At 42.3% G+C, this 18,681-nt stretch overlaps 1 protein-coding gene across 1 annotated transcript in view; it reads left to right on the top strand.

Moving 5' to 3' along the window:
• Window positions 1-18,681, top strand: part of LOC114043222 (collagen alpha-1(XXVI) chain-like) — a 266,331-nt gene that overhangs the window by 53,137 nt on the left and 194,513 nt on the right. Inside the window, 1 exon segment of the mRNA XM_027862255.1 lies at window positions 2,397-2,519. Within this exon segment, the coding sequence (XP_027718056.1) occupies window positions 2,397-2,519 (123 nt within the window).

Genomic DNA, 18,681 nt, shown 5'->3' with positions numbered 1-18,681 from the left:
TGTGTGTGTGTGTGTGTGTGTGTGTGTGTGTGTGTGTGTGTGTGTGTAGGGAGGCTGTTCTAGGAACCTGGATGAAATTAGGTTATTCTATGTGCTTTTGAATTTAGATTTTAAGAGTGGAGTGCCCTTGGTTTCTTTATCCATTTTTACCTTTTTCACTTTTTTTTTTTGGAGATGGGGCATGACCTTAATTTATGGAAGCCTTTTTCAGCTCATTAAAAAATTAAATATCTGGAGAGAATGATTTGATGAATTAAAATTTTTTTTTCCAACTCACAGCTCATTTCCTTTCCAGAATCCTTGACTAAAAATCTCCTTGGAGTATAGCAGCAATATTTGGACCTCTCAGAAAATAAGGGAAAGATCCTGGTGTTAAATGTTTATATTAATCCTGATGTAGACATTATGTACAGATAGAGCAATTCATACTGAAAAGCGTTTCACCAGATCCATGGTTCTTTCTGAAAAAGCAACAAACACTAGGGTTTGAAACTAGTTTGAACATCTTTGAGACCTCTTCATGTGTTGCAAAGGATACATTTTATACTGACGTTTGCTTGAATCACAGCTACAACATATTCTTCTCTCTATGGGAGCCTGGTTTTTCTGTATCTCTTGTGGTAGCCTCTTAACAATAAATATTATAAACATAATAAATATAATATGTAATATATAACTAGTATTACATATAATAGCATAACTTGCATCTAATAATAAGTAGCACTTATGTAATTCTTGAAGGCTTGCAAAAGGCTTTGAATAGTCATATCTCATTTGAGCCTCACAACAGTCCTATGAGGTAGTTGCTTTTATTATCTCCATTTTACAGATGAAGAAACTGAGCCTGAGAGAGGCCGTGTGACTTGCCCAGTATCACACAGCTAGGTATCTGAGGCAGGATTTGAACTCTGGTCTTCCTAACCACAAATCCAACTCTACCCACTGTGACACCTAAATGCATAAGAATGTTCTGGGCTTGAATTTATTCTCTGATCTATGGTATAGATGTTTGTAAGTGGTTCAGTGTCTCTTTGACTTGTTCTCCCTATCTTTGAAATAGACAGAATAACCCCTGCTCTTTTTGTCCTTTTTTGTGAGGATGCTGGAGACAGATGCTTTGTAAGTCCCGCTGAGCTCTGCAGGGGATGGGGCTCTCCCAAATGTGAGATTTTCCTCAGAAGGTCCTTGATGTGTTCTTTGTTTTCTGTGAGGCAGTGGGGTGAAGTGACTTGCCCAGGGTCACACAGCTAGTAAGTGTCAAGTGTCTGAGGCCAGATTTGTACTCAGGTCTTCCTGAATCCAGGGCAGGTGCTCTATCCACTGAGCAGTCTAGATGCCACCCCACCCCATGTGTTCTTTAGTTATCCTTCGCGGAAGGAGGCTTTTGAGTGGTGGTAACTGCTAAAGATCCCGGCTCACGAAGTAAATGCTCCTCAAGATGGCTGTTCCCTGGTGGTGGTCATTATAGGAATGATAGTGATGAGGGGAAGCAGTAGGGAGAAGTAGAAAGAGCACTGGATTGTAGTTAGGGAACCTGGATTAGAATCCTGATGCTGCCTTTATGACCTTGGACCAGGCTCATCCCTTCTTTGGAACTTGGATTCCTCTTCTGTAAAATTAGGTGGTTTGACTGGGTGATTTCTTTTTTTTATTAATTTATTTTGATTTATCAATAATCACTTCCATATGCTTTTGAGTTTAAAATCTTTCTCCCCCTTCCTCCCCACCTCCCTCCCCAAGATGGCACATAATCTGATATAGGCTATACATTTACATTCATATTAAACATATTTTCACATTAGTGATGTTGTAAGTTGAAATTAAAACCAATAGGAGGAACCATCAAAAAGAGGAAACCAAACTCAACAGAAGAGAAAAAAATAACAATTCGGCTTCCATAGTTCTTTCTTTGGATGTGGATAGCGTTTTCCATCACGAGGCCTCTGGAGATGTCTTAGATCCTTGTATTGCCAGGAAGGGTTAAGTTTATCAATATTATTGACTGGGTGATTTCTGAGGTCACTTTCACCTCTAAGTCCATGATCTGATGATGATGATGAAGATGTTGATAAAATTAGCCTCCATTTCTATAGCTTTTTATAGCTAATTGTGCTTTACATCTGTTACCTCATCTGATACTCATGGCTTAGTAGAAGGTACTGCCTCTGGAGTCAGGACCTAGGTTCAAATCCCATTTCAGGCACTGCCAAGGTGACCTTGGACAAGTCACCTAAACCTCCCTGGGTCTCAGTGTCCTCATCTCTAAGATAAAGAGCTTGGACTGGATGGCTTTTGTGTAATATGGCATTTCAAGACTGCCAAATTCTGAAGCAGGTGTCATGGTAGTTGGCTTAGGAAAGTGCCTATTTGACATGTGAGTTTCTTCTTCCCCATAGGAACTGGTGCCATCATATCGTGACAAAGATGGTTTCGTGTCAAGTACAGAATGGGTCCGAAACAGTGTTCCAGAGGGTGTACCAGAGCTGCCGATGGCCAGGACCATGTACTAACTTAGTCAGGTAAAAGCCTTTATGTTACCTCTCTCTCATTGTCCCTTTTTCCTTTGTATTTTCTGACTCGAGCCTCGATAGATGATGCTTTTCATGGGTCCATTGAATATCCTTAGTTCTAATTTTGTTAGCTAAGTCAACTGGCAAAAAGCTGAATTGGCTAGAATGGTGTTTTTGCATTGGGTGTTAGGGATTGTTATTATCATATCATGTCATATTATTAATATGATATTACATTAGAATTATGAATTAATAATAGTTGGTATTTATATAGCACTTTAAGGTTTATAAAGCACTTCAGCAGCTCATTATGCTTTAGACGTAAAATAAATCTAGATGAAGCTGTGTCATTTTGGCATGGTTGATATATATAGATGTCATAAAGTTGTTTCTGTCTTCATGTCTGTATTTGTTGTTGGGTTATCTGTGTGGTTTTGATCATGTTGTGGTCTGTCCCCTCAAGGATAATGGTGTGAAAGAATGGGTTATTTTTATTTTCTGGTTTTTTAAATAAACATTTTTAGATGTTTTCTGTTTTTTACATCACCATAGTGTCCCACATGTCTCTCTCCCTCCCTGTCCCTGAGAGACATCCCATATGACAGATAGTGGGGGTGGATTTTAGAGGGGAAAATCAGCAAAACGGAGCAATGTGTTGAGAAAGTCTGAAAACATGCAATGTGTAACACCTGTAACTCCCACCAGGGGGTAGGTTAAATAAGAGTGTCTTCTCAAAACTCTGTATTCGAGTTCAACTTGATCTTTATAATTTTGTCACATTTACATTTGATTTTTTTTTTTTTTTTGGTGTGGTGGTATTCTTTCCATTTACATTGTTGTAGTTACTGTGGATGTTGTTTTCTTGGCTCTGCCGACTTCACTTTATATGAGATCATGCAGATCTTTCCATGCTTCTCTGTATTTATCACACATATCATCTCTTACAGCACAGAAACATTCTGTTACATTTATATAACACAGTTTGTTTAGCTATTCTACAATTGATGGGCATCTACTTTTTTTCCCCAATTCTTAGCTATTACAAAAAATGCTACTATAAATATTTTGGAGTATATGGGGACTTTTTTCTTATTGATGGCTTTCTTGGAGTATAAGCCCAGTAATAGAGTCTCTGGTTCAAAAGGTATGGGCATTTTTATTCACTTTATTTGTATAATTCCAAGTTGTTTTCCAAAATGATTGTACCATTTCACAGCTCTACCAACAATGTATTAATGTGCCTATCTTCCCACAACCCCTCCAACATTGGGTATTGCCATTTTTTGTCATTTTTGAAAATTTTCAGGGTATGAGTTAAAACTTCAGAGTTGGTTTGATTTGCATTTCTCTTATTATTAATGATTTGGAACATTTTTTCATGTGGTTATGAATATTTTTCAGTTTGTGTTTTGAGAAATGTTTGTTTATATTCTTTAGCCATTTATCTATTAGGGATTGACTATTAGTTATTTACATGTATATGTGTGTGTATAAAACTACATATATATAACTCTATAACTGTCCCTCTCTCTGTATATATATGTATATATGTGTGTTTATGTATGTGTGTGTGTGTGTATAGTTTCTATATCTTGAGTACTAAACCTTTATCAAAGAAATTTGATACAAAGATTTTTTTTCCCATTCAACCACTTCCCTTCTTATCCTGGATAAATTCATATTATCTGTGTGGAAGCTTGCAAGTAATAAAAGTAATTTATTTCATCTTTTGTAATTGCCTCTATCTCCTGTTTGGTTAAGAATATGTCTTATCCTGGGGAAGAAAAGACCTGGAAGGATTTAAGTATTGCAAAGGCTGTCGTATAGAGGCGGGATTTGATGTGTTTTACCAATGGCTAGAAGTTACAGAAAAACAAATTGAGGCTTGATGTTAGGAAAACATCCTGACCGTGAGAGAGTCCCCAGAGTGGGATGGGCAATCTCCAGAGGTGCAGAATTCCCCTCTTGGGAGGTCTTCAAACAGAGCCTGAATGACTATTTGTTGAGTGTGTAGTAGTGGGGATCCCTTTTGTGTATAGGTTTAGCTAGATGGCTGCTAAGGTCCCTGTGCTTATCTCTCTCTGGGCCCACAGCTCAAACATGATGCCTGCCCCCCTGAGCTGTGAGTCACCTAAGGAGAGGTCCCTGGGAGTGTTAGCTGATGGGCCCTTGGGCCAGGTGGCCTCTTTGGGGGTCTGCACTGCAGCTGGGCTTTCAGTGGGGCCTGGCTTCTGTAACCAATTTTTGATGGCTTGTAATCCATCTGCCCAGTGGTTCTTCAGTCATGTTTCAGCCACAGCTTTTACACAAAGCACATTCATTTTCCCTAGCTCGGGCCTGCTCTTCTGAGAAATGCTCTGGGATTGAATTCCTGTTCTTTATACCCTTGCAAATGTTTTGGACACTTGCATTTGGGCTTGCTGCTCATTTCCTCACACTTGGCCCTTAATTTCCTTTTTGATTTGTAACCCTTAAAGAGAAGATGTTTGCTGCCAAGCGCAATAGAATTACCTCTCCTTTCCCCCTTTTCTGTCACTTTCATTCTGAGACCTCTTGTCTTTGTTCAGTGAGGGAAGGGTGTGGCATTTGGGGACTTCCCATAAGGATTTGGGGCATCATGGGAGGATTGATGAAGGGAACTGAGGATCTTTTTCTCTTGGCGAAGAGGAGATGGCAGGGAGGGGAACTCCTGAGAGCTAGCTTCCTCTGATGGTAGGATTCACTTTGTTCTGCCTGGTCTCAGAGGCCAGAAGGAGGATCAGTGGAAACTGCAGAGCCAAGGACTTGGCTTCTATGTAAGGAAAGAACTTCTTACCAACCAGAGCCACCCCAAAGGGGAATGGCCTAGCCATCTCTTGGGAGGCTAGGGTCCCACCTCACTGGTGGTTTCCAAGCCCACACTGGATGGCTGTTCGTAGGGCATGTTATGATGGGGATTCCTCTTCTGGTATTGACTGGACTTGATGGCCCATCCAGGTCTCTTTCTGCTGAGATTCTGTGTTGAAGACAGCCAAACATGAATGGTTCAAAACTGGAGGTGGAAGAGAGTGCTTGGAGCTGGGATGGAACATGTAGGTGTTCATGGGGGAGGCGGCCCTTGACCTGGAAGAAATAGTGAGGAGGAGAAAAGAGCATTCCAGGCATGGTGACCAGTCTGCATAGAAGTACACTTTGAGGTCAGGAAGTGGTTTGATTCTTCACTTGTCTAGAACATAGCATGTGAAGAGCAGTTGTGTGAAATGAGACCAAAGAGATGGAGAGGGTGGAAGCAAATCGCAGATGCCCTGAGAGGCTCGAGTATTTCACTCTGGAGGTTAGGCAGTAGGGAGCCATGGAAGATTGTTGAGCAGTAGAATGACGTGGTCATGCCTAGACAAAAGGAAGATTACATGGCAGACTCTGTGAAGGACAGAAAAGCTGGTAAACTCTCCACTGTGAGAACAAGACAAACCCCCTAACCAGCAGTGAATATAAATTTGGGGTGTGAGTCTTTCTCTGGGCTTGGTTTTTTCATCTGCAAAATGAAGGAATTAGATGATGATATTCTTATCTAAGTGAATACTTTAGTGATCCTAGTTCCAAAGCAAGTCTACTGTGGGCCACAAACCTGACGGCAGCCTTGGGTGCCCTTCCCACTATGGGGGCCCTAGGTCCGGGGGGCATCCCTAGAGGCCTTGGACTCCTCGGAGACTTGGATCTCACTGCAGAGCTCATCACCTCTCTGCCCCTTTGCCCAGTGTCCTCAAAGCTAGAGGGGCTGCTAGGGCTGGTTGGATGGAGGGGAAACTCAGGAGTTTGTCTCCTCAACGACTTTACGCTTTCTTATCCCTCCAAACTCACTTCCTCCCTCTAAAAGCATCATCCTGGAGCTACTATTTTTAGATATTTAAGAGGCTTAATAGAGCTGACTTTGAATTCAGTAATCATTTATTAAGCACCTACTGTGTGTAAGAGTGTGGAAAAGTCAGCGGATCAGTAGGAGGAATGTAGGGCAACCTTATTTCCTATAATTCTTAATAAAATAAAACCTAAAACAACAGCTTTTGGGGGTTCATATAAGACTCACAAAGAAATGAAAAAGTTGGACTCCACAAAGCTTTGATAATGATAGATATGAGACCATCAATGTTGGCGGCTCTGCCTAATGGGCCTTGTCACCTACATCTCTACCAAGGCAATGTGGCATAGGGTGAAAAGCACAGGAATGGGAGTTGGGAGACATGCATTCCCACCCTGTTCTGTTGCTGACTAGCTGTGTCACATCCCATCCTGTTGTTGGGAAAGGGAGAAACCCCAGAGAAAAGTTCCCAGAGAGCTCTCTGTTGACTTGCCTGGTCCCTCTGTAGGGTAAAGACAGGGAGAGAGGTGGGAGCCAATGACCTCCGGATCACGAGCTGGAGGCAAGCACAAGGGTGCCTGGACTTGTTTTGAATGTCGTGTGAAATGTCTGTGCCGTGGTGGAGTGGAAAGTATTTGTAGCCAGGGTTTGAATCATGGTTCTCTTCTTGGCTCCCTGTGGGACCTAGAGCACATCACTCTGGACCTTGGTTTTCTCATCTATAGAATAATGGGCCTGGATTAGCTGATCCATAAGGACCTTCCAACTTTTATCCTAAGATCCTAGAATGCAGCTTCCTTGCTCATTAGTCATGGGTTCAAGGATGACTCCAGATGACTGACTTTGCTTCGGCCCTCTGAGCAAGCCCTTGAGAAGGGAGCAGCTTCCTCTGCCTAAGAGATCCTGTTCTGCTTCCTGCTGCTTATTTAGAGATGACTTTCTTTTGGTTTGTAGAAGGGCCTGACACTTCAGTTCACCTTATGGAAGTTAAATTTCAGTTGTTGTCAGCAAGGCACCTCCTCTCCTTGTCCAGGGCTGTCGAATGGTGATTTTCTTGTCTCTGGCCATGAAACTATAGTAGAGCCTTTGAGAGGTCATGGGGTCAGAGGAGCAGAGATCCAGATCTGGAAGGGACCTGACACTGTCTAGTTCAAGTCTGGCTATCCAGAAACAGCATAAACAACAGAAACAGATGCTGTTCACCAGTGAGCGGAGGCTTAGGGGTCTTTGGGCTGAAATCGTCCTGTATCGGAGATGGAAGCTGTAAGCTGCTTCTCCGCATTAGCTGGGAATGACCTTCTACATTCTCCCAACTCTCCCCTACTGAGACCCTGTATGACAGCTTCATCCCTGCACTTGGAATGAGCAGGCTTCTACTCCGCCAGTGTAGACAGCATCAGGAAACTGGCAAAGCAGAGCCAGGGCTGTGGAAAAGATGGCGTCCTACAATCCTACCACGACAAGAAAGGAAGCCAGAGAAGGTTCCCAAGAGAGCCTCACAGATGGCCCTGTTGCAAGATGAACATAGTCCTTTCCCCATCTCCTAGTCTTATTAGCCATGTCCCCCATTCTATTATTTGAAAGAAAAAACAACCCTGCAGCAACCACACAATTCATTTTGGCCTGCTGCCATTAGTTTGACAGCCTAGTATCTGTGAATTCCATTGCAGAACCTCTCAGCTTGCGTTTCCCTTTGTCACTCACTCCTACCAAGCCACAGTCTGGGCTCTCAGGAGAGGGGACTATGACTGAGGTTCCTGACCCCATTTCCCTGAGCAAGGCAACCTATCCTGCCTCCCCACCAACCCAGCAGGGCTCTTATTACACAAGAAGGGCAATGGGGACAACTATATTTCCTTCCTGTCTGTGCAGTTGGGGTTCTGGTAGCAGAGATTTCTTTTTTCTTTTTTTTTTAAATTTAAAATTTTTTTTATTATTTTATTGTTTTATTAATAAATTTATTTTTAGTTTTCAACATTTACTTCTACAAGATTTTGAGTTCCAAATTTTCACTCCATCTCGCCCCTCCCCCCACCCCAAGTGGCATGCATTCTGAATACCCCTTCCCCTAGTCTGCCTTCCCTTCTATATCTCCCCCCGCTTCTCTTATCCCCTTCCCCTTCTATTTTCCTGTAGGGCAGGATAGATTTCTGCACCCCATTTCCTGTATTTCTTATTTCCCAGTTGCATGTGAAAATATTTTTTTAAACATGTGTTTTTTTAAAACTTTGGGTTCCAAATTTTCTCCCTTCCTCCCTCCCCACCCACCCTCATTGAAAAGGCAAGCAACTCAATATAGGTTATACATGTGCAGTTATGCAAAACACTTCCATAGTAGACATGCTGTGCAAAACTAACTCTATTTTCCTTAATCCTATCCTGCCCCCCCATTTATTCTATTCTTTCTTTTGACCCTGCCCCTCCTCAGAAGTATGTGCTTCTGATTACCCCCTTTCCCAATTGTAGCAGAGATTTCATAAGAGGAAGCCTTTAGCTTTCACATTATTTCACATTTGCTCTGCTTAACAGGAAACAGTACGTCTTAGGTACCATCCATTCATTTATTCAACAGATAATTACCAAGCAATTGTTATCTATAAGAGACTGAGCTGGGGAAAAGGAACACAAGTGTGATTCTTAGAGCTTTTTCTTTAAAGCAAGTAAGTTAACCTCCCAGGACCTTGGTTGTGGAGATCGATTCAATTCCACAAATCTAACTGATATTTCTGAAACACCTACTATCCTGTAGGACCAGAGTCGGCCTAGCCTTGGGCCTTGAGGGCTGGCCTCAGAATTCAGAAGGATCTGGTTTCAATCTCTGACATCAGCAAAGCCATTTCCTCTTTAGTGCTGCAGGTAACTGGATTGGACTGTGAATTAGAGATGCACTGATGGGTGTTTGGTAGAGGATTGACCTCATGGGTATAGCTCTCTACCCCAGTGAAATCACAGGTCTGGAAGAAAATGTGTAAAGGCAGCCGAGGATCCAAGAACAAAAACAGCAGAACAGCCCCTGCCCTCAAGGAGTTTATAGTCTATCAGCCATTCAGCCACCTAGCATTATTGGGTGCACCACAGACTCATCTGTGTGATCTTATCCTCTCTAGATTTCTGTGAAGTGGGGAGGGGAGTACCTCATTTTATGCAAAAAGGGTTCCTGAAAGTTTAATAGACTTTGAGTATGCTGAGCTATACAGTAATTCACATTTTGGTAAATACAAGTAAATAGGATATGAACTGAACTTCCAATGTAATAGAAGGGCTAGCTCTTTAAAAGAAGCCTAGGCCAACTCCACTTGACCACACCAGCTCTCACCTATGCCTAGGAAACACTCCTTCTTCCTCTCAGAATCCTTGATTTTGTTCACATTCTGGGCTCAGCTTAAGTGCCTCCCTCTCCCTGAGGCCTTTCCTGACCCCACCCCCAGCTGTTAGAGCCTTCACTCCTCAGAGTTGCCTCCCCTGGCTAGACTAGAAGCTTCTCTAGGGCAGGGACTGTTTGTACTTTTGTTTTTCTATCCCCAGCACCTGGTGCAGTGCCTGACATAGAGTTTAGCAAAGGCTTGTGGTTTGCTTGATAAGCCATGAAATTGTCCCTAGAATTCCTTCCTCATCCCAGGTGGCTGGACCCTGTAGGACTGGCTGGATAGAGCTCCTGATGACACCTAGAGTAACTGTGAGCTTAGCTCCTTGTCCTTTTGTCTCTCCTTGCTTCTACTCCCAGGTCTTTTTTTTTTTTTAATTTTATTTTTATTCATTTATTTTGATTTCTCAACAATCACTTCCATATGCTTTTGAGTTTAAAATTTTTCTCCCCCTTCCTCCCCACCACCCTCCCCAAGATGGGCAACAATCTGATATAGGCTATACATTTACATTCCTACTAAACATATTTTCACATTAGTGATGTTGTAAGTAAAAATTAGAGCCAATAGAGGGAACAAAGAGGAAACAGAAAGAGGAAACAAAACTCAATAGAAGAGAAAAAAAATAGCAATTCGAATTCCATAGTTCTTTCTTTGGATGTGGATAGCATTTTCCATCATGAGGTCTTTGGAGATGTCTTAGATCCTTGTATTGCCAGGAAGGGTTAAGTCCGTCAACGTTAGTCATCGCACCACGTGACTGTTCCTGTGTACAACGTTCTCCTGTTTCTGCTCCCTTCACTCACTATCTGTCCATATAAGTCTTTCCAGGTTTTTCTGAAGTCAGCCTGTTCATCATTTCTTACAGCACAATAGTATTCCATCACATTCATATACCTCAACTTGCTCAGCCATTCCTCAATTGATGGGCATCCTCTCAATTTCCAATTCTTTGCCACCACAAAAAGAGCTGCTATGAATATTTTTGTACATGTGGGTCCTTTTCCCATTTGTGTGATCTCTTTGGGATATAGCCCTAGAAGTGCTATTGCTGGATCAAAGGATATACACATTTTATAGCCCTTTGGACATAGTTCCAAATTGCTCTCCAAAATGGTTGGATCATTTCACAACTCCACCAGCAATGCATTAGTGTTCCAATTTTCCCATATCTTCTCCAACATTTATCATTTTCCTGTTTTGTCATGTTGGCTAATCTGATAGGTGTGGTGTGGTACCTTAGAGTTGTTTCGATTTGCATTTCTCTAATCAATAGTGATTTAGAGCATTTTTTCACATGACTATAGATGGCTTTAATTTCTTCATCTGAGAACTGTCTGTTCATATCCTTTGACCATTTATCAATTGGGGAATGACTTGTATTCTCACATATTTTAGAAATGAGGCCCTTATCAGAGAGACTGGTTGTACTCTCAGGTCTTGGTAGTTTACTTGAGAGGTTACATAGTAGGTCTCTATGGGGAGGGGGAGGAGTCTTTTGTCTCAGGAGTGGCAAGGATGTGTAGAAGGAGAAGGTGAGTATACAGAAGCTGGCTAGAAGAGCATGTTCTGGTGACCCCAGTTGTGAGCCAACACTATAGAGTCCTCCACTATGTAACCTTGGACCAGTAATTTCTCAGATTACTATAAAATGAGGGGTCCTATTTGATGCTCTCATAGGATGATGAGATCCTAGATTTAGCACAGGAAGGGAATTCAAGTCATCTAGTCCTTGATGGCAAACTCAAATAAGAAAACCACAAACTAACATTATCTATGCTGTAGTAGACTTTTATGTATTTTGTTAGACACTTCCCAGTTGTGTTTCCACCTGGTTCAGGGCCACTCAAGTTTTGTGACTGCTTGTGTCCTCAGGTTGTAAATTCATCACCTGACAACCTCCTTATCCTTTAGAGGTGAAACTGAGGCGGGGTGGCTGGGGTGATAAGTGGCTGTGCTTGTGGTCCCGAAGTGGTAGAGGCAGGATTGAACCCAGCTCATCTGACCCCCAGGGGACCAGCGCTCTTCCCAGGGTGCCTTGCTGCTCCTTTTAGGCTCCATGCTGATGTTATTCTAAGAATTCAGTCTGGGGGCTCATAGCAGTAGAACTGTGATTTTGCAGACAGAAGAAAGTTCCAGGTGAGGAAACTCTCTGCCAAGGTAGATCAGCGCCATCTCTGCAACTTGCAGTCAGTGAGTTGCTTAGTGCACTGAGAGGTGAGGCAGCTTGCTCAGGGTCACCGGCTAACATATGTCAGAAACAAGACTTGGAGCCAGGTCTTTAGTCTCTGTCCCTTAGTCAGAGGAGAAGCTTGCAATCATCTTGAAGCGTTCTGAGCCCAGTGCCAGGAATGTCAAAAAGGAGTAGCCTTTGCTATGAAGGAGAGCAGAAAGCTTCCTTTCATTCAGGCCCCAAGCACCACCGGCCATTAGCTGAACCTCCTTGGAGTGGGGGAGGGGAGGTCAGTGTTAGGTAGGCCAGCAGTTTTACAGGTAACTACGGGATCTGAGAGAAATCCACAGCAGTGACATAGGACTGGCCAGAGCTTGTCTGTTTTAGAGACATCAGGACTCTTAGTCGACATCAGGACTCATTTTGCCTGCCTACAGTGTCCCAGGTATTGTGTTGAGTGCCGAGGATATCAGAATGATGACTTACAATTACAGGATCTCAAAGTTTAAATAGAAATTCGTCTAATCCAACTCATACCTGAGCAGGAATCCCCCTTCAATGGCACCAAGTTGTGCTTATCATGCCTCTGCTAAAGACTTGGACTTCTAGCAGTGGAGAACTCACTACTAACTAGGGAAGCCTGGTCCTTTTTTGGTTAGTGCTAAGTGCAAAGAATCTTTTGATCTGCCAGTCGAAAATCTGGCTTAACGTATGTGGTCATCATTGGTCCTAGATCTATCCTTCAGGGACAAGTGGAACAAATGTGATGCCTCTTCCACTTGACAGGCCTTCACATATTTGATAGTACCTGTGTTCTCCATGGTTTGAAGATTAACGTCAAAAAAACTAAGATCTTGGCAACTGGTCCCATCATTTCCTGGCAAATAGAGGGAGAAAAAATGGAAGCAGTGTCAGATTTTATTTTCCTGGGCTCAAGATCACTGCAGACTGCAGCCATGAAATTAAAATACACTTGCTCCTTGGAAAGAAAGCTATGGTAAGTCTGGACAGCATACTAAAAAGCAGAGACATCACCTTGCTGACAAAGGTCTGTGTAGTCAAAGCTATGGCTTTTCCAGTAGCAATGTATGGCTGCGAGAGTTGGACTATAAGGAAAGCTGAGAGCCACAGAATCAGTACTTTCTATTTGTAGTACTGGAGAAGGCTGTTGAGAGTCCCTTGGATAGCAAGGAGATTAAATCAGTCAAAACTTAAAGAAATTAACTCAGACTATTCACTGGAAGGTCAAATACTGAAAATGACACTTAAGTACTTTGGCCACATAATGAGAAGATGAGATTCATCAGAAAGGACTCTGACGTTGGGAAAGATTGAAGGCAAAAGGAAAAGGAGATGGCAGAGGATAAGATGGATAGATAGTGTCATGGAGACAATGAGCATGAGCTTGGAGGAGATAGTGGAGGACAGAAGTGCCTAGCATGCTATGGTCCAAGGGGTCATGAAGAGTTGGACACAACTGAACAAGAATAAAGTCAATCTCTCACCTCCCCCCAAGACTTCTCCCTAGGCTAAATATCCTTGTTTCCTTCTGTCAGTCCTCCTGGGAATGGTTTCAAGTTTCCTTATCATCTTGGGCACTTTTATCTGGAATTTGTTAATTTTCCTTCAAAAATCTGGTCCTGGGAAGGATATACTATAATACAGATTTGGTCTGATTGGTACTGAGTTCGGGGGGACTGCAACTTTGCTTCCATTTGTCATTTCATTGTTCCAGGTAACAAACTTCTGCCAGTTCAGATGGGCACTTGCCTTATATGTTAGGATCTTGGAGAGTTACCAGAGCACTGGGAGGTGCCCAGGGTCACACAGCCCATATGTGTCTGAGCTGAGATTTGAACCCTGGTTTCTCTGAGTGCAGTATTGTCTTTTTATCCACTACACCAGGCTGCACATATTCCTGTTAATGCAAATGAAGGTGGCTTTTTTGGCCACATCATGCTGTTGACTCACTGAGTGTATTAAAACCCTTAGGTCTTTTTTATTTGAATAAATCTTTCCCATCCTGCATGTAGGCACTTGATTTTTCAGACCCATGTGTAGAGCTTTATGTTTATCCTTAGTAAATTTCATATCATTAGTTTTAGGCCACTTTTCCAGTCAGAAATCTTTTTGGATCTTAATATTATTAACTGTTTCTCCTTGCATTGTATCATATACAAATTTTGTAGCATACCATCCAACAGAATGTAAACTCCTTGGGGGAAAGGAATGTTCCATTTCTTTTTTTGTCTTTATATTCTTGATCCTAGCACAATGCTGGGTAGGAGCTTAAGAAAGTCTTGTTGTTGACTTCCCCTTCTGGGAGCCAAGATGGCGGAGTAAGAAGTCAGCCCAGAAAGTATTGACCCAGGAAAAACCCTGAGCCAGCAAAAAGACAGGGCACAGCAGTCTTATAGCCCAGGAAGCTTGGGGGATTAACAGGAAAGGCTCCTCTTGCTCTGGGGGAGGGGGAGCAGTACAGGACTGGAGGCGCCCCAGCAAACCAGCAGCAAGCCCCACCCCAGCATACCAGGGGGAGACCTGAGACCCAGGTTGGAGGATCAAGCAGATACCAACGCCAGAACCCCCGAGAGTCCCAATACAGGCAAGGGAACCGGTAAACACCAGCCCTGAAAACCACCATGGGTGACGACATTCTCCAGCAGTGAAATCACTCAGGGCCTCAACACAATTCTGGAAAACACAACTCCAGAAGGCAAAGCTCCAGGCTGACAGACATGCACCAGCAGCGAAACATCCCTGTGCAAGGCTCAGGCGAGGAGGAGCCAAACGTTCAAGTGCAAGGCGTGGGTGAGCACAAAAGAAGCTTGGGTAAGCGCCCCCTTGCTTCAACAGGAGAACGCAACATTTTTTTAAAGTGAGGAAGTAGGCAAACACCATGAACAAAAAGCAGAAACAGAAAATGACTATAGATTCTTATTTTGGGGAAAGGGAAGCTCGAGGCACAAATTCAGAAGAGGACAACATTGTCAGTATACCCACATCTGAAACCTCAAAGGAGAGCATGTGAACTGGTCTCAAGCCCAAAAAACCTTCTTGGAAGAGCTCAAGAAGGATTTTAAAAGTCAAATGAGAGAGGTAGAAGAAAAATTGGGAAAAGAAATGAGAGGTATGTAAGAGAGAGTCAATAGCTTGGAAAAGGAAGGACAAAAATTAACTGTAGAAAAGAAGTCCTTAAACAGTAGAATTGGCCAAGTAGAAAAGGAGGCACAAAAACTCACTGAAGAGAACAACTCCTTAAAGAGTAAAGTGGGCCAAATGGAAAAGGAGGCATAAAATCTAATAGAAGAATACAACTTGTTAAAAATTAGAATGGGGCAAGAGTATGAGAGAGCAAGAATCAGTCAAACAGAAACAAAAGAATGAAAAAAACAGAAGAAAATGTAAAATGCTTCATTGGTAAAACAACTGACCTGGAAAATAGATCTGGGAGAGACAATTTAAAAATTATTGGTCTACCCGAAAACCACGATGAAAAAAAGAGTCTGGACAACATCCATCAGGAAATCATCAAAGAAAGCCGCGCTGAGGTCCTATAACCAGAGGGTAAATTAGTCATTGAAAGAATCCACTGATCACCTCCTGAAAGAGATCCTAAATTGAAAATGCCAAGGAATATTGTAGCCAAATTCCAAAATTACCAGATCAAAGAGAAAATACTGCAAGCAGCCAGAAAGAAACAATTTAAATATCATAGAGCTACAGTCAGGATTACGCAGGACCTTGCAGCTTCTACATTAAAAGATCAGAGGACAATGTTCCGTAAGGCAAAGGGTCTCGGATTACAAGGATCGACTACCCAGCAAAACTGAGCATAATCTTTTAGGGAAGGAGATGGACATTTAATGAAACAGGGGACTTCCAAACCTTTCTGATGAAAAGACCAGAGCTTAAAGGAAAATTTGATCTTCAACTACAAGGCTCGAGAGGAATAAAAAGAAGAAAAAAAAAAGAACAGCAGCAGCAGTTACAGCAGCAATAGCAGCCGCAGCAGGAATAGAAAAGTGAAAAAAAAAAAGAAAGTCTTGTTGATTGATTGATGTATGTATTGATTCAAGTCATTGATTTCAAATGCTGAACCAACCTGGGTCAAAGACAGAGCCCTATGGTCTTCTTAAAATCTCTTCGTATTAATATAGATCCACTAATCTTTGTTCTTTGGGTCCAGCAAATCACCTGGTTCTAAGCCTGTGTATCTATCTTGTCCACTAGGTTATCATGCCTTGTCAAATGAATTATGGAAATCTAAACATATGATTTTCATGACATTTTCCTGATATATTTGTCTAGGGAGACATGGCTTATTCTTAGTGAATCCATTCTGGGATCATAGGAATCATCTCTTTTCTATGTGCCAAGAAAGTGACTCTTTAATAAAGTATGCTAGAATTTCCTTAGGAGTTGACATCAAGTTTATTGGTTGGTAGTTGGAAGCATCTACTTTCCTCACCTTTTTGAAAATGGGAACCACATTTGCCCTTCTACAAACCTGGGGGTACTTCTAGATTCATCCTGATCCTCAAAGATTACCAATAGTAGTTTAGTAATCCCATTGTTACATTATTTTAGTGCCCTCCAGTGTAGTTCAGCAGCGGCAAGTGAATTGGATTCACTGCTGGTAGCTGGGTATGCTTAGGCTGTTGTGGGTTTCATTCCTGTGTGAGCCATTTCAGCCCTCTTTCTCTCCTTCACATGCCCCCCTCCCCAATAACCTTACCGGTAGAAGACCATTTCCTTTGGAGATAATGTTTGTAAATACTTAGCACAGTGCCTGGCATATAGTAGACATTAATAAATACTTATTCCCTCTGTTCTTTCTTTTGTAGCAAAAACAAAAGTGAAGAAGGAATGGAATAGTTCCAACTTCTTTACGTCATTTATCTTCCTATGCACCTCCATTTGGGAGGCTGACTTGATCTTAATCTTTCTCTCGCTTATAATTGGGAGACAGTGCCAAGTAGTGGAATGAACACAGAATTTGGAGCTGGAGGACATGGATTCTAATTTCCGTTCTGTTGCTTTTGTGACCTTGGAGAAACCATCTCCTCCTTTGGGCTCCCATGCCCTTATCTTACAAAAAAGGGGTTTGACTGGAGGACCTTAAAGTTCCTTCTAGCTCTGCAATTTTATGGTCCTGTTTTTAAGTCCTTTTTGTCTTTAGCATTTATCATAAGTCTTAGCTGATATCATAATTATAACAGCAACTAACATTTATATTGTGCTTACTATGTGCCAGGTTGGGCTTAGCCTCCCTTATTGTATTCTTATTGTACTTTTTTATATTTATTCTCAGTTGCCTGTCTTAGTTTCTGTTTCTTAAATTTACTCCAATTCTTAAAGCATCCATTATGCCTTCTCTTTGGGTACTTCTTCTGTGGACGGCAACCACAACCCCTTTATGCCTTAGAAGATGGTTTCATGAGTTGCTGTGGTCATAAACATTTATACTGGCCAGTCTTTTGAATGAACCTCTCAGAATGTAAAAATGGTTGGTCCTTGGAGGTCAGGTACACAACCCATTGCTGGGTCTGTATTTGAAGTTTTCCTACCTTGATCACACCTGCCAGACCTTGCTCATCCCTGGATTGGCCATGGAGTACCCGGGATGATCCACTTCCAAGTCAGGGATGTCTCCTGGACATGCCCTTTTAAAACCTGGGCTTGTCTGTGGGTTCTCTATGGAATCATATTGGTATTTCTAAATCAGACAAGATTTATAAGTCAGGCAATCAACAAGCATTTAGTAAGCACTTGCTGTGTGCCAGACACCGTGCTAAACACTTGGGATACAAAGAAAACACAAAAATATTCCCTGCCGTTGTGGGAAGAAGCAACACACATACATACAGACGTGTACAAGATACATACACAGTAGATACAAGGTAATCCTCAAGACGAATCCCAGGATTTCAGGGGTTAATTTTGTTTTACCCATCCCTGCCCTTCAGCTTCCTTTGCTCCTGTCCCCGCCTCTCCAAGTCCAGGTTTCTTCTTGAGGCTGTCTCTCAAACTCTATCAACAAAGCCATTTGCTTTGACGGCATTAGCCAGCCAACATATTCCAGATGTGAAATGAGGAGGATGTTTGTCTGAATTCTCAGCTTGCTTCTCCGTGTCCGAAATCACCTCCCTCTAGCCTTTGACCCCCTTTGCCAGACTCAGCTCAGCAACAGACACATCCCCACATTTCCTTTAATTTCGTTTGGGCCAGCCCCTTCCTTGTGCTGGTCAGGGAGACACTTTAAAAGACTTCAGTTTGATCCCCTTTCCTGTCCTGTGAAAATGAAGCGCTTTGAGAAAACATTCTCCTTGGCCTATACCTGACCTATTCAGATTCACATGTTAACCAAAGCCTCTTCTCAGGGGGTGCTTAATCTTGCCACACCCCACCTAGGTCACGTCATGGTCAAATAGGTTTGTTCATCAAGTGAGGGAGACAAATGGAAGAAAGATATTTCCTTTTTGTACAGGGTTGATCATTCTGAAAAGGACTCAGGGCTGACATGTATGTTATCAGTCTTTAAAGAACCTCAGAGAAGTATAGAAAGTTCCCCTGGGCCAGTATGTTCTATCTGGCCACTGGAATGTGTGGCATGATAGGATATGAAAAAGGGAGTCAAATTTTGCTTAGCAGGATTGGCCTGTGGTAGCTGGTTATTTAAACTTCGTTTTTCCTCACTCCAGACTCATGGCTATTAATCAAAAGATTAGTTGACTTCCTGCCTCCTTGAAACCCCTACACCCACTTTCCTTTTGTGTCTCCAGATTCTCTCCT

This window comes from Vombatus ursinus, unplaced genomic scaffold, assembly GCF_900497805.2.
Source record: "Vombatus ursinus unplaced genomic scaffold, bare-nosed wombat genome assembly UNPS02014768.1, whole genome shotgun sequence".
Classification (NCBI taxonomy): domain Eukaryota; kingdom Metazoa; phylum Chordata; class Mammalia; order Diprotodontia; family Vombatidae; genus Vombatus; species Vombatus ursinus.
The sequence above is the reverse complement of the archived record's forward strand: the minus strand, read 5'-3'. Positions and strand labels throughout refer to the sequence as shown.